We start from the raw sequence: 23,673 nt of genomic DNA, 5'->3' as shown, positions 1-23,673 counted from the left end.
GAAAAGGCAGTTAGAAAAAAATTCTTATATCTAGAGTTTCTAACCAAAGCATTTACTACCAATATAAGAGAAGTAAGAATATTAAATGGCAAGTTTGGAGGTAATGACTTGCTGAATTATTGAAGGACTGACTGGTTGCCGGCAAATACCACTGACTACTTGCTTTTCTCTCGGGATAACAGCATCATTTTACGGTTAAAGAACAAATGCAATGGGGAGATTTCTCAGCAAGCCACAACTTTCAGGTATCAACATGCACTTATCTTATTTGTAAGGGAAGACAACTAGCATCTCTACTCTGAGGCTTATGGAAACCATGACAAAGCTTAACAAATCTAAACAGTCCATATAGAGTACACAGTCTATAAGAGTTTGTATCTAGTTCCTCTTGCAGTAACAAAGCTACCAAACGGAAAACGAGACTTGAATATCCATCCATTAGCTTCTTTTCCTAAATTGACAGTTATTCAAGGGCAGGAACTTTGCTTTAGGGCCTTCTCTAAGAATTTGCAGATTTAATTGCTGGTAAGAATTAATTTCCAATGTGGTCACATTTTAAAATGGAAGAATTGTAAGAGCAGAATGAATATAGAATGAAACCAACAACAGAAAAAAATGGCCTCTTTATCCCAGAGCACAAAACAGTTACACTACAAAGGTAATTTATGCAGGAGAGAACAAAATATGTCAATTCTCAAACTGCCCAAAATTTCCTTTTTAAATAGGTTAGCATAAACGTCAGCTGGGCACAAACCTTAGTCCAAGCCTTTGAGAGGTGGAGGCAAGAGAATCTGCAGTTCGCAGTTCAAGGTCATCTTTGGCTATATAGTGAGCCAGTCTGGGTTACATGAAACCGCTACTTAAAACACCAAAGAAATGTCTCTCTGCCAAACTATCTGCAATAGTAACTCACACAAAAGGCTATCTGTAGATTTTGTAGATTTTTTTAGATTGACTTAACTTAAAACATTAAAAATATGTAAAATTCATACTGAGGGTTTTAGACAACTTTTCACAGGTGAGTAAGCCAGACTGTTTTGGTCACTCCATGAGAGTGGGAAGAGGCTCTACCAGTATCCAGGAGACAGAAACCAGGATCCTGAAACATCCCATGATACACAGGCCAGCTTCCCACAACAAGAATTACAATAATTATGGCCTGAAGCATCATAAGCACCAAGGTTGATAGCCATGATTCACTTGCCACAACTAAGAAGCCAATATGGTTCATCAGTATTAAGAGAGCAGCAGACTTCCCTGGGAACCCTACAGGGGAGCTAGCTGGAAGGCAGCTATCTCCTGTAAGACAGAAATTAGGGACCTCTGACGGGTCTGTTCAGCTCTTGCCTGGAAGAGAAATGCTGTATTCGCTCACATACTGTGTATAGAGAGAATGAAAAAGACTGATAAGTCAAACGCTCCAGAACACGAGCATGCAAGGATGCCTGCTAAAACTGTAGCCCCTGACTTGACAGCTAGTTGTTTCTCAAACAGGAACTCTATATTTGGGGGAGGAAACGCAGCAGAAATTAATTTAGTCATGGCAAATAAATATCCTAGGTCAGATAAGATGGATGGGCTGACACAGTTGTGTGCATACATGAACAGAGGTCAGAAGAATAACAAGAACGAAACATACACACTGGATGCATATATGTGGATAGAATTCTTATTAAGAGAAAAGGACACATTTAGAGAAAACACTGTGGACAAACTATGTATTTTTTAAAGCCTGTTATTCCTGACTATTGTATTTGCTATTTTCACTAGGAAGATGTTCTGTTCATAAATCCAGACAATCATTTCAATATCTCTGCTACTGCGAATAGGTAACAACATGAACAGCCAACAACTAAACTTTGTGGTCTGGATTTTATGAAATATAACTGAACAGTCTATAGACAAGAATTTCAAACTACAGACTGGCTACTCAGGGTCAGACAGGACAGGACAAGCAGTTCCTGACTGTTCCCTGAGCAACCTCTAAATCTACCAAGGTCACCCAGTGGAATATTTTACGTAAGAGAGAAGTCCACACCAGCACTGAACATAAAAGGCAGAACAAGCACATTTGTAAAGAATAAAAATGACTCGTCTTCCAAACTATCCCAATTGTTAGGAAATATTGAATGAGTGATAGAGAACACCCCTATAAAACTACACAAAACCTGCATGCAGCAAATAAAACACAAAGAAAATGACAGTTTCATCTTCCTCAGACACAGATACTTGTGTTTTGCCTTTGGGTTACTGAGGAAACTAGTGTAGGGACCCAAGGGATCATTTATTTCAGTTCTCACACAATGTTTTGCCATGTTTTACTCTTAGTGTATGCTACTTCGGTTCAGAGAACAGTCTGTTTTCATGTAAAAGGCCATAGTCTATGTACCCCACAACCTGCTTACAAGAGTTATTACCCGGAAGATCAAGTAAGAATTTGCTGATAATGGTCAAGCTTTGAAATCAGGACAGTAATCTATTTTCCTTTCTGCCTTTGTAACAGCATATAATCAAACATACTTGGGGATAAGTAACCTTAAGAGAATCTGTTTTAACTTTATGTTACAGATACGAAAAGGCCCAAAGAGGCTAAAGAAATAGCTTAAGATTATCTATTCTTTTAATACTAAGTGGATGCTTAAAGTGGTACTAAAGGGAGGGAGAAAGTAGTATTCTATGGGAGCATGAAGACTGATCTCCAAAATTCTTTAGAATCCTTTGATTCCTTAATTTGAGAGTCCAGGGCTGTGATGGCTATGAAAGCTATTTTAAAGGAGGCGCAGAAGTCCTTTAATTTGATATTGAATCATCGGCTCATCTACTGAAAGGCATATTGATAATAATTTGGCATGCAAGTGAGTTCCTCCAAACACTGTGATGAATACATAGTTACGTATCTTCTGATCTCTTTCTTACTCATTTCTGATTTTATCAGTACATGCTCTTCACACCATTAGATGCCATGGCATATACGAGCTGCACAGACTCATAGGTATGACTCAACATATACACTGAAGTAGAAAATGGGTGGTGGAGAGGGTGGGGCATAAATACCCATGACCTTTTCAGTCCTCATTAACACACAATTTCAGTTACGTGGTTGGTCTTTACCAACTTATTCTTTCTAGAAAAGAGTCTGTTAACATGGAAATATTTATATCCCCACACGGAGAAAGGATTGATTGTTGTGTTGCTATTTTACATAATGCTATAGCAAAAAAATAATATCCAAAAGTAGTTCAGATATGAGAAGCACCATTTGTACATTTACGTTAATGCCTAAAGAAATATTGGAGTGGAAGCCGGGCGGCGGTGGCGTATGCCTTTAATCCCAGCACTCGGGAGGCAGAGGCAGGCGGATCTCTGTGAGCTCGAGACCAGCCTGGTCTACAAGAGCTAGTTCCAGGACAGGCTCCAAAGCTACAGAGAAACCCTGTCTCGAAAAACCAAAAAAAAAAAAAAAAAAAAAAAGAAAGAAAGAAATATTGGAGTGGAGAGATGGAAGCTCTTCTTTATGTAAGAAAACCAAGCAGTACATTCACAAAGAACATTAGAATTAGAAAGTCATATTATGCCACCACTAATAGAATAACTGGATTACATAAGGAACACCAAAGGGTATTAAGGATAGCCACAAAGTCTCAAAATATCAAAAAAATTGCTTTCAAATGACAAAGGGAAAGGGGGTACTTTGACAATAAAAATATATGCCAATACCAATATGATTAGGTTTACTCATAAGAACAGAGTTAAAATTCATTCCTCCTGATGTGGGAAGAACACAGCAGCACCATTTCTATAATCTTCAGATCAAAAGAAAAACGAAACAGAAAACCTTAAAGTCGAAACATGATGAAGAAGAGAAATCCGGAACACAAATATTCATATGAAAGCTGGTCTGGGAGCTGGAGAGGTAGCTCAGCAGTTAAGAGCACTGGCTGCTCTTCCAGGGATCTAAGTTTGGTTCCCAGAACCCACAAGGTGGCTCACAATCATCTCCAACACCAGTTCTGGAGAATATGACTCCTTCTTCTGGCCTCCAGGGGTACCGTATACATGTGTTCACAAACATACAAGCATGCAAAATGCCCATACAAATAAAGTAAAATTTCTTTAAAAAAAACTGGTCTATACCAATTCAAAACTGCCAATCTTATGAAAGAAAACTGGAAAACCAAATATAATAAAAGGCTAAGGGACCGTGATGGCTAACCTGGGTTATCAACTTGACTATAGCTGGAGCTGACTAGAACCCAAGCAGCTGAGCACACCTGAGAAGGATTTTCTTAATTGGCTCAGTTAAGATGAGAAGCCATACCCTAAATCTGGATCATTCGAGGTCAGAAGATCCACTCCAAATCTGGGCCACACATTTTGGTGATGGTCCACATAAAAGGACGTGGAAGAAGGAAGCTTTAGGGTTTGGTTTTGTTTTGTTTTTTGCTTGCCTGCCCTCACGTTAGCTAGTAAGTTCCTCTATCCTGGTGCTGATGTTTTATAAGCATGAAAACCTATATCCAGCCTCATGGAACGAACAACAACTGGATTCTTCACCTTTCCTTGAGAGACAGCCATTGTCAGGCTAGACTGACCACAGCCTGTAGAGCATTCTAATAAATCCCATATATAGCAAATATAAGGCAAAAGTCTTGACTGAATCTTGAAAATAAACAGGTAGATATAAGGAACACTCTAGAACAAAAGGAAATTTTCAATGTGGACTTTGTTGGATGGATTACTAAACTGATTTAAATTGTATACATGACAGCAAGTATCACTACTTATGTATCCAGTGATAAACATAGAAAAATATAAAATTGCTAAGGGCTACACTCATGCATTCTTATTTCCTTGACTTGTGGGAATGTGAATTATGGAAAACATACGTATAGTTCAATAATGAGGTTTTTGTTATGATGCCTCTTTTCCTTTAAATGGTACATGATAAAGCATGTTTATGCACATGCGTACTTACATACAGCACACAGAGGACTCTAAGAGCAGTAAATATGTATACAACAAATAACTAGTGGTTATAGGGCTGCATAGCATAAGCGGTTGTTCATTATTCCACTACTGACTTGGTGATTGAGATATTTCTAAAACAAAATAATGGCTGGGAACCATCATTTCCCTCAAGTCATTCCTTCCTGAAGAAGGGCAAGGTAGGAGGATGGGAGAGAATTTTTAACACACATAAGGAGGAAGCTCAAATGGTCTTAACATAAATGACATAAAATAGGAAAATCTTAAGATTTCAGGAACCAGGAACCTAACACAAAACTTCCTCTTCTCTCATCATGGTCCCTAGAACACTCTCTTATACACTGTCTAGATGTGGTCTTCTGGGATTCTAAGCGTGAATTTCCAGTCATGAAAATGAGTTTTCACACAAAATTTGTATCTTGTCTGATGCAGAGATGGAAAGGTCAAGACTTGTGTTGAAACAAGAAGTAAAAGCCCTCCCATAACTGCTGTCCTGGGTAAAAATGAAGCGTTTTATTTAAAGTTGTGAAGATAATGAGCAGGTTGCAGGCCAGCAGTCACGGCTCTAAATATTCATCAGGACTCTGCATCACCCATTAAAGATAAAAATCAGCCCAAACAATAACACATGGTGATTATCCACTCTTCATTTCCATGTTCAAGGACACCTCTTGTGACCTCAAGCTCTCCACTCCACCTGACTAATAACCAATTAACACCCTGGCCTTAGAGAACAATTTGAAGTCTATGCAAATCCTTTCATATACTCAGTGTTGGGAACTAATGATAGAGTGCTCCTACTTAAGAGAAACTTTTACTTATGTGGAGAAGTGCACATCTACCCATAATGCTAGGGAACATACTTCATGAATTATAGAGCAGGATAATTTATTCAATCATGCAACTTAGAAAGTTAACTCTTCCACTGCTGCCTCCTCTGCTTATTTAAAGGCCAGTTGAGTAAAAAGCAAAATTGGAGAAATTAAATGCAGAGACACAGTTCCCGTAGATTGGAAAGGAACATGGTGACAATAAAGCAGAAGGAATTTTAAAATTGTTCAGTGTCTTGATGGTCATGGGAGCGACACGACTTTATACATTTGTCTAAACTCAGAACTGAACGTCAAGCAGTAAATGTTACTAAATAAAATGTAGCCCTGAAAGAAAGGCAAGACAACAATCTGTGTGTGTGCGACATGTATGCATGTGTGTCTAAGGGCTTTGCATGAGGAAGGCTTTGCCAGAGGAAGACTTCAGGCTCTATCAATTTTTGAGACAGAGTATTTTGCTAAGCCTTTGGCTCAATGAACTTGAAGCTCAGCTCCTACCTGGGTAGAAAACCCTAGCAATCTTCCTACCTAAATGAACCCTCAGCTATAGACACATGTAGCCATGCACTCCTTTTACATGGCTGCTTGACATGCAAACTTAGGCCTTAATGCTTGTAGAGCAAGCATTCGTAACCACCAAACCATTCCCCCAGCCCAGAAATCCATTTAAATATTATCAAAAAATAATATCAAGAGGGCGTCTCAATGGCTCAGCAGGTAAGGGCACTTGCTGTAGTGTAAGGCATCTGAGCACCTGAGTTTCATCCTCACAACTGACACGATAGAAGGAGAGAACCAGCACACAGATGAGCTAGCGTGTGGACACACATGTGCATGCATGCACATAACACCCACCCACACACACACACACACACACCACATTCACATAAACATACAGACACACAAATAAGTAGATGTTTTTAAATTTTTCAAAAGTATTCCCAGGCCACCCAGAGCTATATAGTGAAATCTTGTGGGATTTTTGTTATGTTTTGTTTTTTGTTTTCTCGAGACAATTTCTCTGTGTAGCTTTGGTGCTTGTCCTGAAACTTGTTCTTCTAGACCAGAGTGGCCTCGAACTCAGAGATCTGTCTGCCTCTGCCTCCTGAGTGCTGGGATTTAAGACCCATGCCACCCCACCTGGTTGAAATCTTTTTTTTTAAAAAAAAAATCCAAATGTAAGTGAAATAAGAAGTGTAGTTCTCTGATAATTAAGATAGCTTGAAGACATTGGATAAATATATAAAAATCTTTCAGGAGTAAGTTTATACTCTTTTCATCTTAAATAATCTTAAAAAAGAACATTCTGTTAAAAAATTCAGTGGTTAATATTGGGTAAAAGGAGGGTGGCAAATTTTAAACTTATTTATTTTTTAGTTTCCATGATTGTGGAGGATAAGTTTATTAGCACAAATTAGCACAAACTGTGAACTGACAAAAACAATCCAGAATATTCATGCAATAAAAGCATATTTAAAGCAAGAAATGGGCATTGGATTTCATCCATGAGGTCTTGGGTGAAGCCACGAGTACCACAGCAAAAGAGGAAAGTAAGCGAAAAACCCAATACCTGTACCTTTCTTTCCTCCCTTCTCATTCTTAGAAAAACTGAAGTGGAGATGCTAATTTGTGATGAAACGTGCCCTCCACAATAGGTAGGCTACCTCGATGAATATGAGTACGCAGCCCTCAGTCTGACAAAGGTGGCAGAACAAGAATGTCTATAGAACCCAAAGGAAGCTTCAGAAAACTAGGATTGCTTGATGCTGTCAAATGAAATATAATATGTGATCAATTGCCTTGGGAATTGATATCTAATCAGGGGAAAGTCTCCTACCATGCCATTTTACATCTGCACAGAAGCAATCTTAGCTTCAAATGGAGTCCACAGATGCTTAGGTATAGGTATAGTGACCTGCTAATCCTGACATGATATTCCCATGTCACAAGACACTCAAGGGAATCATAGCTAATGCTCAGCCCAGTAGGTGCCCACCACGACTAAATAATGTACCCCTGCTAACTCATTTAATTCCCACAAGCCCACCAAGATGTCAGGAGTCAGAGAGGGTAAGAAATGTGTCTGTACAAATCTGGCCCACAGCAGATTTCACATCTCATACTTCATTGTTTACATACTTAATCACCCTGACACTCACAATCCCAAAGATCCTTGCAAGACTTTTAGCATATGAGAAACACACACATACTTAGTTTTAACAGTTGAGGCTGTAATTCATTCTCTTCTTTCTATTTGTTCTATATTATAGTAACTACACAAAGATGATTTTCATTTTGTCATATGAATATAAAAATTCAGAATATAAATGAAAGAGCAATTCATTCTTTTTGAATGTATGAATACAGCAGGAGGCAGAAAGCAGATGTAGAGTAAACAGATTTTGACACTCTAGCACTTGTAGTTGAAGCATATTGAATATAAAGTTGGTGTACACAAGTCTATCTAAATAATAAAGTCATTAAAGTGTTTACAGAAGAAAATACTACAAAGCCTATCATAGTGGAGGAAGGAAGTACTTCTCAGGGTAATGCCAAATGCTATTTGCTGATACATGATTCTTTTATGATGTCACTGAAGAGTTTTGGGGCCTAAAAGCAATATTTGGTTTTATTTAAAAAACAGACAACATCTTTTGGCATGCAGGCATACATGCAGACAGAACACTGTATATATAATAAATAAATAGAATCTTTAAAAAACTCAAAAAAAAAAAAACCCAAACAGACAGGGCACAAACAAATGAAATTACAGTATTACAAAAACCAGCTATATGTAGGTGACTGCCTGTGGGTATGCGCATGTGCGTGCAGATGCCAGTGGAGCCCAGAAAAGAGTGCTGTATCCCCCGGAGCTTGAGATACAGGCAGTCGTGGGCTGTCTAGCGTGGACGCTGGGAACCACACCCAGGTTTTCTGCAAGAGCAGTATGTACTCTTATCCACTGAGCCATGTATCCAGTCCCCAAATTAGAGTATTTAAAATCAAGGTGTATGTGTTAAAAGAGGGATTGAACATCATTCCTTCTTCTGAAAAAGGAAGATGGGGATAACCCAAAGGTTCTTTCAGGCAGACTGTGACTTATTGCCACTGTAAGACTGACTTTATTATAGCCTGAAAGGTCACTTTCTATTTCAATGGCCTATTGTCTAGGGAATATGAAAGAGGAACACCGTGATCAACATTAGTTCACGCTGTATCACAAAACAGTCAAGTTTCAATACTCTTTCATCACTATCAAAATGAGTCAACGTCCTGCTGAATACGGCAGCAGCAGTACGCCGGTAGCTTGACTTAGTGTTACTGAAGACGCCACAAACACCTTGAATAAGCTGTTTCAATAGCCACAAGCATGGTTTCATTGTTACAAATTTTTGTGTGTGTTGGGGGGAGGGGCTGGGGCAGTAACAAGCATCATGGCAAGCATGTGGAAGTCAGAAGACAACTTGGTGGAATCAATTCCCTCCTTCCACCTTGATGTGTGTGGCGTTCCTAGCTTTCAACTCAAGCTGTCAGGCTCTTGTGCCAGGCTTTTTCCTCATCGGCCCTCCACCTTATCTTTTGAGATTGGGCCTCTCACTGAATCTGCAGCTCGCCAATTCAGCGAAGCCATCTGGCCGGCAAGATCAAGAGAGCTGCTTTTCTCTGCCCCCTTGGCACCAGGATTACTGGCATATGCTGCCACACCTGGATTTTTATACGCATGCAAGGGATCCAAACACGGATCTCCATGCTTGCAGAGTAAATACTTTATCAACGGAACTATGCTCCCAGACTCCTTTTATTTATTTATTTATTTATTTATTTATTTATTTATTTTTGAAGAACATCTTGCTACATACCCCAGGATGGTCTCTAGCTCACTATATAGCCCGGGTTAGCCTCAAATATATAGTGATCCTTCTGTTTCAGTCTCCTGCATAATGGCATTAGAGGTGTGTGCTGCCATACAAGACTTATACTTAGTTTTACATTGACAGTTTATTTTTTTTAATCTTAGATCTGAGGGGTGACTTTCCTTCCATCTTTGTAAGCTTATAGTGGGGACATATAGAACTGAAGAAATCTTCGGAAGATCATCCAGAGCACAGGGCCCATGAAAATTTACCTCTCTTCCTGCCACAAGGAGACCATGGGCCAGAAGTTTCTAACTGTATCTGCACAGGAGAAAGAAGTTTTCTATGTGGTAGCAAGAAACAAAGAAAACAGAAGCACTACTGTTTAAAGTCAACATCCACAGTGCGGAAAAGAGAGGTAGGCGCTTCACTGGCTCCTCATGCTAGCAGAAACAGCACCCTGTGCACACAAGCCTGCTGAAGGAGCAGGTCGAGCCGGTTCCCAAGGTCTTACACTTTAAACAGAGGGCAGAGGGCATTTTCACTGCTGCTATCTTTCCCTATGGCAAACACTGTATTTTCATGGCTATTGCACAATGACAGGCAAGGTGACCACCAGAGCACCTGGTTGAGAAAAAGCAATCCAGGGCCAGGACACTCATTCTGAAGTCAACATTCACAATGTGGCCATTCAACCCAATGCGAAATGATTACAAGTTAAGAGGCTTCCCATATCTGAATAGGATAAGCCACACTGGGGTCCATTCTACTATAAACATCGAGTTCATCAATACTTGACCTAACCCCTCTCAACTCTTCTTATCTGTCTTTTTTTCCTACATAACACCTTTTATTTTACCCAGAACCCAGGACAAACATGATGAAATATTTGTTGTTTGCCCTTGAGAGTAGGCTGGAAAAAGGTGTCTGAAAGAACATATTGGGGAAAGAGGTGGGAGGTACAGACGAGAATCCAACCGTTCCACCAGTTGACAGAGGTTAAAGGCACAGAAAAGTTGTTCAAACATAAAACCAAAAACCTCCAAAGCCTGCCTACAGTACTCTCCCCAAAGGACTGCGAGACTTCAAAGAGTAAATTCATTTGAATAAGTACAAAATTTTGTAAGTAACAATAGTAATGCCGTTACTTATCATCATGCTAAATACAAACAATGAGGTATGGCTGTTCTAAGGTAGCAAAAGCAATGTTTCAAAGCAATGGCTATGGAGCCACATTAGGAAACACCTGAGGGCTAAAATAAAGAAGCTGAACTCTCTCTAGCAGAAAATGGAAATCCACTGGAGACCTTTAATGATGGTTGTCATGTGGTAATATTTAAAGTACGAAAAAGGACATTCAGATCAAAGGCAGGCACTGCAGTGTGGTCCTTAGGCTTCCTAGGAGAAACATGCAATGATGTGCCCAAGCAATGAGCGGGCTGCGAAACAAGGTAAGGATTGCCATGGAAAGGAATCAAAGGAAGCTCTTTAGTTATTGGCTTGCTTTCCTTCATTCCTTCTTTCTTTTCTTCTATTCCTTTCTTTCCTTCCTTCCCTCTGCCTGCCTTCCTTGCTTTCTTTCGTTCAAAATTATAAATGCTCAAAGAAGGAAATTCAGAGAAAAAAAGCAAAGAGCAAATAAAAAGCCTCTTGTTATCACTGGGAATCTCTTGGTCAATTTCTTCCTAATCTAACAAAAGAGGTTTCCAGGAGCTTGCTGGCTAGCACAGAGGCATTCACTCAATATGCAAGATGGACTGAGTTCAAATGCTGATGCTGAGAAGAGGGTTGCTTTTACAGAGATGGCAAGGAAGCAAGTAAGAGAGATAGAGTTCTGGAGAAGGGGCAATTAGCAAAAGAAGAGGTGGGACAGACTGGCCTCCTCGCCAGGGAAATCAGAGCTTTAGTTCAACAGCCTCTATCCTGACAGCCAAATTCAAGTAGAGAACTTACAGTAAGAGGGGTAATGGCTGCCCAGTGTGTCAGTACAGAGAGGTGACGGGAAGCTCTGAGCATAGCTCTCTGCAACAGGGACCATCATACAATAGGGACAGCTGTCAATGCCTCTATAATCTGACCTTTACTTTTAACCTAAGATACAATATATAGGTTCACATATGTGTGATGTGGGATTCCTCTCTGTATGCTGTGATTACCATTAATGAATAAAGAAAGCTGGCTTGAGCCTATAGCAGAGCAGAACAGAGGTAGGCAGGAAAAACTAAACTGAATGCTGGAAGAAAGAAGGCAGAATCAAGAGACGCCATGTAGCCGTCACCACTGGAACCTTGCCAGTAAGCAACAGCCATGTGACAATACACAGATGAATAGAAATGGGTTAAATTAATATGTAAGAGTTAGCCAATAATAAGCTAGAGCTAATAGGCTAAGCAGTGATTTAATTAATACAGTTTCGGCATGGTTATTTTAAGACTGAGCAGCTGGGAACAAACAAGCCTCCTACTACATATGTGAACATGTGTACATGCACTTCACAACTCAAACTCAAAAAGTAAAAAGTAAATGGAATTTCATTAGAAGAAAGACAAATATTAGTGGGAAATTTATAGTACTGCATGCTGTTGTATAAGTGAATTAAAAATCTATATTGTGTTGTTGCTAAAATTCATTATATGAAAATTATTAATATTGATATTCTAGAATAGATATTATTATAGCAACATATACAAAGGTTTCATAATGATATAGTATTGTCATGCTTTCGAATGATGAAAAATGCAATTATATCCTATAACTATTTTACAACCAACCTGCCAACATTTTGGTAAAATAATTCAAACAATATATCTCACTCTATAGTAAGTGGGTTTATTCTGTGCACATTCAATTATATTGCCAATTAAGTCTTAAATATTCAAACTGCTTTACCATCGAAATAGTGACAGCATTCTTCCTAGAAAGCTGCCTAGAATTTTCTCCAGTTTATGGGAAAAGACTTCAATTTTATAAATCTTAGCCCCTGTGAATGAGATTAGAATGATAGAGAAACAGCTTGTAGCATTTAAAAATACATAAGAACACAGTGAATACAGTGGTTCTGCAAATATCTTATTCCACTAATTCTGGTGGCATTACAACTAGAAAGAGTTGTTGAAGAGAAGCCATCTGTTAATATGAGTCAAAAGACACAAAAAAATATTTCTATTCTTGAATCTGATGAACTGATTCAAAGGAATCCGTTTCAAAGGAAAGAAAATGGACCGGGGAGGATGGGAAGCATGAAGACTGGACTGAGCTCAGAACTCTCGAGTCTACAGAAGGTGAGGCACCAGATGATGGATCTGCAGGCTCACTGCTCCTCCAACAAAAGGAAAGGCAGGGAGAGAGACAGAAGAGTCCCTGAAAGTTTGGGGGCCAGCTAGCCAGGCACATAGAGTAGCTAAAAAGCAAGAGACCCTTTCTGAAACAAGATGGAAGGTTAGGATTGATGCTCGAGGTTGTCCTCTGTGGGCACATGTCCACATTCACACCATGAACACATATATACACACATGCGTGCACATACACAGGCATGTGCACACACACAGACATGCACACCGAGAGTGGGGGAACAAGGGAGAGAGGCAGAGAGAGAGAGATTTTTAAAAGAACAGGGCTAAACACATGAAAACGTTCATTATAACACTACCTAGCAGAACTACCTACTTTATTTACCAAAAATAGAAACAGCCTCCCCGTATGTATGCCATAGCAGAGTGCTCGGGCACTGAGAAGGAGAACAGAAGAGGGAGGACAGAGGGGGCAGTAAAAGGCAGGATGAGTAAGAGAGGCAGTGTGCTGAGCATGCAATAGTCACTAGAAGAGTGTAAACCTTAGATATTACTATAGGACTGTACCTCTCTCTCTCTCTCTCTCTCTCTCTCTCTGTGCGTGTGTGGCACAAGGAGTGAATGGGTGGCAGAATACTTGCTCAGTCTCACACACACACAGGTAAAAATAAAATAAAAAGATGAGTAACTTACAAATTGGAAGCAGCTCCTGACGCTTGGCTCTATGTTACTGCCCCCGAAGGAGGCAACTTCACCCAACTGTCTTGGGATTTGAATAGAATCATGTAGAAGAAGACCCAGCCTACGCTGGTCACAAAAGCCAGTTGAACTTGCCACTTGCTTGAAAAGGTCTATAAAGGAGAAGATGAGAACCATGAAAATCAAAACAGTGGAACAAGTGGACGTAAGCAGAACCCAATGGCCAATTCAATGCAAGAACTTATTCTCAGGTATGGACAATATTCCCACAGACTCATTGTTTTGCTTTTTATCTTTATTGTGTGTGTGTGTGCTCTATGTAATACAGGCTGACCTTATACTTGCTATCTAGTTGAAGATAACCTTGAACTTCTTATTCTCCTGAGTCCACCTCCTGAGAGCTAAGATTATAGGTGTGTGGTTTTATATGATGCAAGGAACTGAAGGCATAACTTTCTCCATGTTAGACTGAGAGATTATGGCTAATTTGGGGTAATCAGAACATATGCCTACATATGTAATCTAAAAATTTAAATAAACTACAGTCCTGCAAAAGGTGAGTTTACATGTATTACATTTTTATTTCATTTATTTCTATGAGGAGTGTGGGTCACATATATGAAGGCACATATGTACAAGTCAAGGAAAACTTGCAGGAGTGAATTCTCTCTCTCCACCTTATGGATCCTGGAGGTAAAATTCAGCTTTAGGCGTAGTGGCAAGTGCCTTTATCTGCTGAGCCATCTTGCCGGCTTACGTTTACTTTTAAAAGTTACATTTTATTGATTTATTATGCATGCATGCATTTAGAGTATGTGGAGTTCAGGGGGTAACTTACAGGAATCAGTTCTCTTCTTCTATCCTATGGATCCTGAAGATGGAACTTGGGTTGCATCTTCACCCAATGAGCCATCTTATCAGACCCCAAATGTATTCTTAGTAACTTAGTAACTTGCTTTTTCAAAGCAAAACACAATCCTTTGGTAACTATTATGTATATACGATATGAATACTACCATGGAAAATTTTTAATCAAGAGTCATATAATTAGCCAAAAGCATGTGAGCATCAGATATCAAAATATGTAACAAAATCATGAGTTTTTAAAGAGCTTCAAAGAAGTTGGCATGTTTGCTTACATAGGATGCTGTGCTCATGTGTAATTACTAAGTTACTGTTGATTTCCTATGTCTGCCTTACTATTTCTGTATTTGTTTTGGGGAAGAAAGGGTTTCAGTAGGTAGTCAAGGATGAGCTTAAACTTATAAACATTGAGTGACAGGAAGAAGTTAGGGAGAAACCACTCTCATGTCTTTTTAAAAGACAATAAACCTAACTTATAGTAAGTAATTATAATATTCAAAAAATAAAAGCACTCAGAAATATTGTTTTATCCAAAATAATGTTAAAGGGTCCAAAAAAGACATTATTCATGTTTGGTTGGGGGTTGTTTTATTTTGTGTTGTTTAGTTTGTAGGGAAGGAAAATTCCCATGGAAACTATATAAAAGTGAGTGGTTTGCATATAGTATGATTTACTCTACAAAAATGAGAACTACAACATAGCCTGGCTTTGGAGAAATGCCATGTCTTTTGTCTCCTGCTCATCTTTACACCCAGCATACTGCTTCATCTATGTATGACTAGTTCTTAGGTGAAAGCCAGGACAGGCTAGATTCATTCAATTCCTCCTGAAAAGGCTTCTTACAAGCATTACCAGGGGCAAACATATACAGTCCTTTAGAGTGAGAATGGATGGTGATTTGGGCACCCAAACTATGAGTCCTTTAACATTTGCCTTTTATTTAGATTTACAGTTTTTAAGTAAAAGATTCTAATAGCCAATCAAAAGAAAATTCTAGAGGGTGCTACTTACCTTCTAAGAAATAGCAGGCTAGCCATCCCTCAAAAATAATGTTAGTCACGTCACAGAATTGGATGTGTCAGTACAACTTGCAGTAAGATGATTATAAAATATCCAATGTGTTTTGAACACAAATGCCAGATAGTATTATTTAAGTGGGAATCCAAAGAGACACAGGAAAAGCAGGGATTAAACCGTCACATTTCTTTTCCTGACTTACACAAAGGGGTTAGGAAATCAGACTTTATCCCCTTGGAACATGTGTTTTCCTAAGACACAGACAATGTAACATAAAATAATACTTGGGCCAGCAAAGCTAATCCTCATTCTCTATTTAAATACCTTCAATGTAATGTCTGACGGGAAGAGCACAACCCAAATTTTATGACCCTTTAAAAGCAGTTCTACATCTGAAGTGACAAACCTGCTGTGAAATAAGAATGGCACATCATTTTCCATCTAGAATAAGAGTAATTAGGCAACATCAATGAAGAAAATACAGAGTTCATACGTAAGACTTACATCTGTACTTGTCTTCCAAGTGTGCTTTACACAGAGAAATGATGCCGGTTTTAAAAGACAGGACACGGATCCTCCCACTTCGTCCCCTATTATGAAGAATCAAACCAGAAAACAAAACAGTTACTGGCACTCCAAGACAGTGTAGAAGTTCATAGTTAAGGGGCAAAAAGGCCTTGGATACAGAAGCTCTACAGGCCAGTGTCTGATTAATGTTCTTAAAAACTTGTCTGAGTTCATTATCTATTTGCCTCGTGACCTAGAAGGCAATGGGAAAGTTCTATGAACCAAATTAATGAAAATCTACCCAATTCTCAACTCTTAAAAGCCCTTACTTGAACTGTCAAAACAGCTCTACATAACATCAGGATAGAACTCCCTCCACTCACCTACAGAGAGCCACCTTGGTTGAGTAAGAGGGAAGAATCATCACTGTGCACTTGGCAGTTCTGGTTAGTAGAGCAAACTGTCGATTTTGGTTGCTAAAGCCAAAAACAATTTCTAGCAACTAACTCTTCCCTGCTTAGCATGCCCGGAATTTCATCAAGTCACTGCTTACTAAGAAGATGAGTCATCATTTCAGGTCACACAACATAAAATAGCAAACATGAATATTTATAGCCAATGAAATCATGGCATACACTATCAGAAGCCATTCCAATGCATGCCCTATAAGGCAAACTTATCAAGTAACCTACTCCCAAATGAACATTCTGATATGGCTATGCTTGGAACATTAGGAAGCGAAATAAAGCATTCCACACGAAAATGTATTAACACAGAAATTTAACCATGGGGTAAAAAAGAAAAAAAATAAAAGAATAAGAGGCTGAAAATAATGGGCCAGGCAGTGCTTAAAAAAAAGAATAAATAAATAAATAGATTTCCATTTTGTAGCAAATGTTTTTGAAAAGCTTTTTGGCTTTTTGTTTGATTTTGGAAAGTAATTATATCTCAGATTTTGGTATGTTTGTTGGTTAATATGCTCAATTTTCAATTAGTACAACTTATCAGATCTCTCATTTAAAGAAAAATACTAGACTCAAATGCTTTAATGAAATTCCTGTCACTGCAGAAAAATTATCTGTTTTCCTATTAGCACATATTAAGCTTGACGGGTAAACTTTATACAGAAGTTTAAGTCTTTGGGCACTTAAAATGATCTTCAAATCATTTTCAGGTAGGTTGAATGAAATTCTATACTCAGAATCCATTCACATCTTATCTACAAAAAAAATGATGCCAAAAATATGAGGTAATACCCCAAAATAAACTGTGATCAAAACAAATGTAAATGTAATTCACAATTAAAATCTGATTATGTCCAAGAACCAAGTCGATAAGTATATCCATTTAATAGTCAGATGGTCCTGAAAATTAAAAAGTGGATACTTTACAACATGGCAAAGATAACAGTATGTATGCATATTAAAAGATGATAGAAGCATAGAACAGAGGGAGAAGGCAGTTTGACATGCAATGCCTTTAAAATAATCTTTCTCAGATTTCCAAATGGGAGTATGTACTTGTTGATATGTGAAATGAGGCGTGCAACAATTCTGTGGCCTAAGAGGAATTCAGTGAAAAATCAAGGCCAATGCGCAATTGTGTTCATTAGGCTGCAGACAGAAATGAGAACTGGAGCTAAGTCCTGTGTGCAATCCAAATGACTGCTCTCTAACTAACAGAGGTTGATGAATGGACGTGCCAAAGAGCAGCTCTGCAAAATGTTAGGAAAACACACAACAACGACGACAATCTTGCTTGGTTTCAGGAGCTAAGTTTGCTGTACTTGAGCTTAATTTCACTTTGGGTGACTCATCTATGCACCGCCTCCATAACTGTTTGACATATGTGCTACAGCAATTCTGATCTGACGACAGCTGTGCCAGCATCTCCAGGAGCACGGTCATCCCTGCCAATGAGACGGCACACTCCAAAATGGATGGAAGAACTCCAAAACCCAGGTGAGAAAAGGAAGGAACCGTAGCTACCTGATAACTCGCTCTACTGAAAAAATGGCTTATCTCAGATTATGGTTAAGTTCTGATCTGAGAGCAGTCTGCATTCCAACTCTTTTTTTCCTCTCAGAGAGTCTCACTATGTAGTCCTGGCTATCCTGAAACTCACACTGTGTAGACCAGGCTGGCCTCAAATTTACAAAGAGTTGCCTGTCTCTGCCTCTGGGATTAAAGACATTTAATCCCATTCATTCAATCTGCATTCAGCTCTTACTGCTACCATAACAAATGTTTCAAGTCATAGGCAGAAATGATTTATCCCTGGGAGAAGACATCCATATCTGAGACACTACTATAATAACAATACTCTGTCATCCCTGGGTAAGTTAGGTTCGCTCTTGCCATACATACGTATCATAAACATTGAGAAGCCAGTTGAGACACATATCCACACAGAGAGGGACGTTGACCAAGTTGTTGTGCTCTTGCTCCAGACGATCATAAATAGTAGTCAAACAGTTAATGATCTGCAGGATATCCATAGGCTGGTCATTTTGCTTGAGGTTGTGCTGGTCCAAGGCATCACATGCAGCTGACAGGCTCAAGAGATCCACTATGAAAACACACATAAACACAAATGACCCAAAATATAAAACTTCATTTCATTGCTTTTCCTTTGCGGATACTGGTTAAGTTGTTTCCTGTCCTTTAGTAAATGCTAAATCCAATTTCCACCCAGTTTCCAAGATATTCTGTTTCCATCACTCTACTTTGAATTTGATCTGGCTTTATCAGTATTCACAATCTGAAGTTCTTTTCCAATCTCACAGGCATCGGATGAACATACAAACATACACAATTCCCTTCTCTGGAATAGCTGCAACTATCTGAGAGTTAAAGGGATCAGGCTTCTGAGTCAACAGTCATTTCTAAATAGAAAAAAAAAAAACATGTTGCCCTAGAGATTTTGAAAGAGACACTCACTGATGGTCCTTTCCCTTATTAGAGATCAAATAGATGACCCGATATGGTTAGGGGAGTGTAAACTCAGTTTCTGGCTGTGCATTTATAATGAGAAAGCATTTTCCCCTTAAAAGAGATAGCTCAGCTCTCTTTGTTGCCTTAACACCAGGTGAAAAAAATAACCAATTTCATGAAAATTTTCTATAGGCAAACTGCATGATCTATTCATATTTCAAGCCTAAGGCTAATTTATTTTTCCTTTCACCTTCACAAATTGCATTTTACAATGTACTTTTTGTCGACACTTATAAAAAATTTTAAGGCTAGGGGAGATTCCCTTGGTCTGAGGTAGTATTTAATCGTATGCCAAAAGAAAAAATTAACAAGAGTGGATTTCCATCAGCAAATCACTAGCATTATTCCCGAGTGTCATGAAAAGGCGCTTTTCTCTAAAGCCAATTTATTAGCCAAATTGAAAATGCAACACTGACTGGTGTTTTTGTAACCACCTGGTACACCGAAGCTATGCTCAGAAGTGTCAGTCCTTTGAGACAAAGAATCAATGGTAATTAAGTGCCTCTCTCACACACCTAAGGGGAAGAGGCACTGCAACTGTAAATATAACTTCAAATGAAATACACAATAAGCAATTTCTTTCAGTAAATAGTTTTTCCAATAATGTAAGAAAGGCAAACATAAATCAATAACACATTTTCCTAGTTACAGGAAGTAAGTTCAAATTAAATATCACAAAAATAGTGGCTAATACATACGCATCAACATACTGTCTCTCTTGAAAGGGGGAAAGAATTTTGTGTCAAGTTTCCCTAAAATCATGAAGAGCTGATGGCAGAGGCAAGAGATAAGTTCCACTATTTTCACTCCCATGAAGAAAACTCTGTGCCATGGGCCAGTTTTCCTAAAATTTCCTGGGCTAACATTGCCCTTACTCACTTACAGATTTTATTTTGCTAAGGATGGAACTCATGATCACACACGTCTCTATGGCAGCCATGTTCTGCTTACAACCATGTTCTGCTTAACGTCAGGGGTAAGTTTGGGAGGAAAAAAAAACATCAGCAGGTGATTTCATCATTGAGTTAACATCCCCGAGTATAGCTACACAAATTAAGAAGTCTACTATATTTCTAGGCTGCATCGTATTATGGGATCACTGTCAGTGACTAGCACAAACTTCCTTATACAATGCTCCAAGGTACTCTAAAAAGAAAGAAATGATCTTCCTTCAAGAAATCCGAGAGTGTGTGCACGTGGAAGTAGGAAACTGGCAGACTGCAAGATGTATTTGGAAGTCAGGTGGGCAGAACAATGAAGAAAAACTGACTGTGCCAGCACGCAGGAGGCTATCCGAACAGGGAGATGAAATGGGGACTCCTCGGGAGGCAGAAGGGAGCTACAGCGACACAGTGCTCAGATTTTTATCATCTCTTTTGTCGGCCTGACTTCCTTAGAGCACAACTGAAGTGCAGGCCATGGAAACTTTCAGAAAGGTAGCATGGCAGCTTTGTTATTGGAAGGGTGGAGTAGATTTCTTCCATATACCAAAATTTCTAACATTTTTCTTCATATATTGAAGAAACGCTATGGGTCCTGTGAAATGCTTTTATTATTTCCTTTTTGATTATGGTATACTTTAATAATTATAAATACTTTGCGTTTGATTTAAGTATACAAGAACAGTGAGGATTTTTCCACTCACTCTTTATGACGTATCGAGTGAACCCACGTGATGGTAACAAGCAAACAGTGAAATGGCATGAGTTTCGTTTTATTGGACCTAATCTCAACACAGGTGACTAGGCAGGCAACACACACAACAGAAAATTTAGAGTAAAAATAGCTCCGGGGGGAGTGAGGCAATTGCTTGCAAATAACAGGAGCAGAAGATGGCACAGGAGAGAAATACTGTGTGGTGTTCTCTGCTAAAGCCGGATGCAGTGAAATACAAGACCAATCCATCACAGAATATGGGAGAACACAATTCCCCAAACAAATATAGCAAATAGAAAAACAGAATTTTGTTTCTACGGAACAATATTTAAAAGCCTTCTATTTAAGCAGACAAAGACCGGGCAACGGACCAGCAAACAGGTGAGGCAAGAGATAAGGGCAACTGAAACCTCTCTCTCTCTCTCTCTCTCCTCTCTCTCTCTCTCTCTCTCTCTCTCTCTCTCTCTCTCTCTCTCACACACACACACACACACACTCACTCAATGTTCAAACCAAGCCTATTAAAGAATACATGGAAGTTATTTTGGTGAAACTTAAAAACAAAATGGTGAGTTTTCCTCCACACCTCAGTAAACAACCAGCAGATGGTTTTGTGAAGATATCCTTTTTTCTTAAAGCTAACACTTTCCATTATATTAATATATAATATAATTTTAAATATATGTACACATGCTCAAAAGTGTGTGTGTGCATGCACACGTGCTTGCACATGTAAGACCACTTGCTGCTCTTGAAGATTAACTGGATTTAGTTCCCAGAACCCACATAGATGGTGACTCATAACCATCATAACTTCAGGGATCTGATGTCCCCTTCTGATCTCCATGGTCACCAGGCACACATGTGGTACACACACACACACATATGCAGGCAAAATGTTTATACACACAAAATAAAATAAACTGTGTTAAAATGTTTTCTTTCAAAAATGCTTTAAACATTTTTTAAACTATTATTTTTAATTATGTGTATGTGTGTGGATATATGTGTGGGTATGTACATTTGAGTGCAGATGGGAAATGAGCCAGGAGCTGCAGTTGCATGTGTTTGTAAACTTGGGTCCACTACAAGACCGGTATGTGCTCTTAACCAGTAAGCCATCTTTCCAGCTTCTTCAAAAATACTTTAATGGAAAAAGAAGTTACAGATTTAATGTCATTGAAGACTAGGACTATGTGGTGGTGTGTTCTTTATGCCTGAGTGGATAGAGAGAGGAGAGAAACGACTCCCTTCCAGGGACATATTTGCCACACAGAAGAGGATCTGGTTAAGCCTAGTCATTCCTTCTAGGATCAAACATCAGTTCCATCAGTTACACCTTGCCATTGGCCAAAGGGGTCCCCTAGTCCTCCTCCCACCAAACATCAAAACTATCTCTATAATCTAATGGTAAAGTCCTATTATTTATGACAGAACTTTCTTATGTCATCAAGCATACATGTCAGGAGTGAGAATGTTTACAAGATTCATAACCCAGTCTTACTAAAATATTCCTAAGGCATTATTTATAAAGAAAGGGTAGTCTCGGGGATCACTGCAGAAGAGGGTACAGAAAGATTATCAAGAGCCAAAGGCAATATGTGCTGGAACACAACAGGACAGCTGCACATATGAATTCAAAGATTGTGACTGCACACACCAAAGCTGTGCAAGCTCAACCCAGATCCAATCCCGGCTTGGAGAGAAGAGTTGGGTACACAGTGTCACTCCTGGTTACAGAATCAATGGCAATGGTTAGCTGTTGGAGAGGGAGAGACAGGCTTCTCTTGGTGTAACCCTTCGTAGTTGACCACAGTCCAGTGAAAGACCACACAATTGAGAATATTTGGGCAGCACAAATTGTGCTTGAAGTGTTTAAAAAAAAAACTAAAAGGAAAGGAAAACAAAACAATGAAGCACACAACACACAATGTTTCACGAGGAAAAAAAGATGGGTAGACCTGGGAAGAAGTGAAGAAGGGAAGTAAATATGTTCAACACCAGTAAAAAAAAAAAAACCTGAAACTCTGAAAGAAATAATATTTTAAAGAGACTTATAAAAATTGGGAGCTGGACTAGGAATGCCTGGCCAGCTAGGGTTTACTCATAAGTAGCAAAGTTTAACCGATGGAAATGATGTTCTAATCCTAGTATAAGAATAATACTTTGAGGATATCCAATTCCAGAAGGAAGGACAAATATGGAAAGGTGCCTAGAATAATGGGCAAATAAAACCATTGATAACTGGATAATAGAGCCTACAAAGGGCCCTTTGATATTACAAGGACTGGGCACCAAACACCTCTTTCCCTGTTGTGCAACTCAAAGACATCAGAGGGACCACAATACTTTCCCTAGAAGATAGATGGATATTATCACAAGGTAATTATCTTCAAGATATTTTTAATTCTAATATAACAGAGCTATGCCTTTTAGACTACATGAAAAGTAATGTGTACATATTATATTATTAATATATTATACCTATTATTATACTTGGGAGCCCTTGATGTGAGTCAGCGAATGACTCAGGATCTACATCTTGCTTACATTAATGCTATTTCCGTTGTAGCTTGCTCTAGCAATAAACTATAGCCATGTTATCGTGGGCCCTGTGAGTCTTCTTTACCAACCTAACCCTGCCTAATGCCCTCTTTAGCCACCTTTAGTGCACTATTAGAAGGTAAGGTCCGTTTACCTGGAAGAAAGCACATTTTTCACTTTGTCTTAGTGAAAGCAAATCCAGAAGTTTTAGCTTTAATCAGACAACTCTATACTGTATCGTATGACTATAATTTAGGATCAGGCTTCTGAGCAGTGGCAAATTATTCTCAATTTCTTATTGCATGGAAAAGACGTGTCATATTTATCAACTGTCATATATTTAGCCCTGTGGTTTGGGCTCTCTCCAATCCCCTACACACTAATAAATTAAATAGATTTGCTTTGTTAGTATATTTTTACTTCTGCTCTTGCA

At 38.8% G+C, this 23,673-nt stretch overlaps 1 protein-coding gene across 1 annotated transcript in view; it reads right to left on the bottom strand.

Annotated features, from left to right (window-relative positions):
- Dmd (dystrophin) overlaps positions 1-23,673 on the bottom strand; it is a 1,847,711-nt gene that overhangs the window by 76,049 nt on the left and 1,747,989 nt on the right. Inside the window, 3 exon segments of the mRNA XM_038316167.1 lie at positions 13,654-13,811; positions 16,045-16,130; positions 18,414-18,615. Coding sequence (XP_038172095.1) covers positions 13,654-13,811; positions 16,045-16,130; positions 18,414-18,615 — 446 coding nt within the window.

The sequence above is a fragment of the Arvicola amphibius genome, chromosome X (genome assembly GCF_903992535.2).
Source record: "Arvicola amphibius chromosome X, mArvAmp1.2, whole genome shotgun sequence".
NCBI classification, from domain to species: Eukaryota; Metazoa; Chordata; class Mammalia; order Rodentia; family Cricetidae; genus Arvicola; species Arvicola amphibius.
Note: the sequence above shows the minus strand (reverse complement) of the source record. Positions and strands in the feature narration are given on the sequence as shown.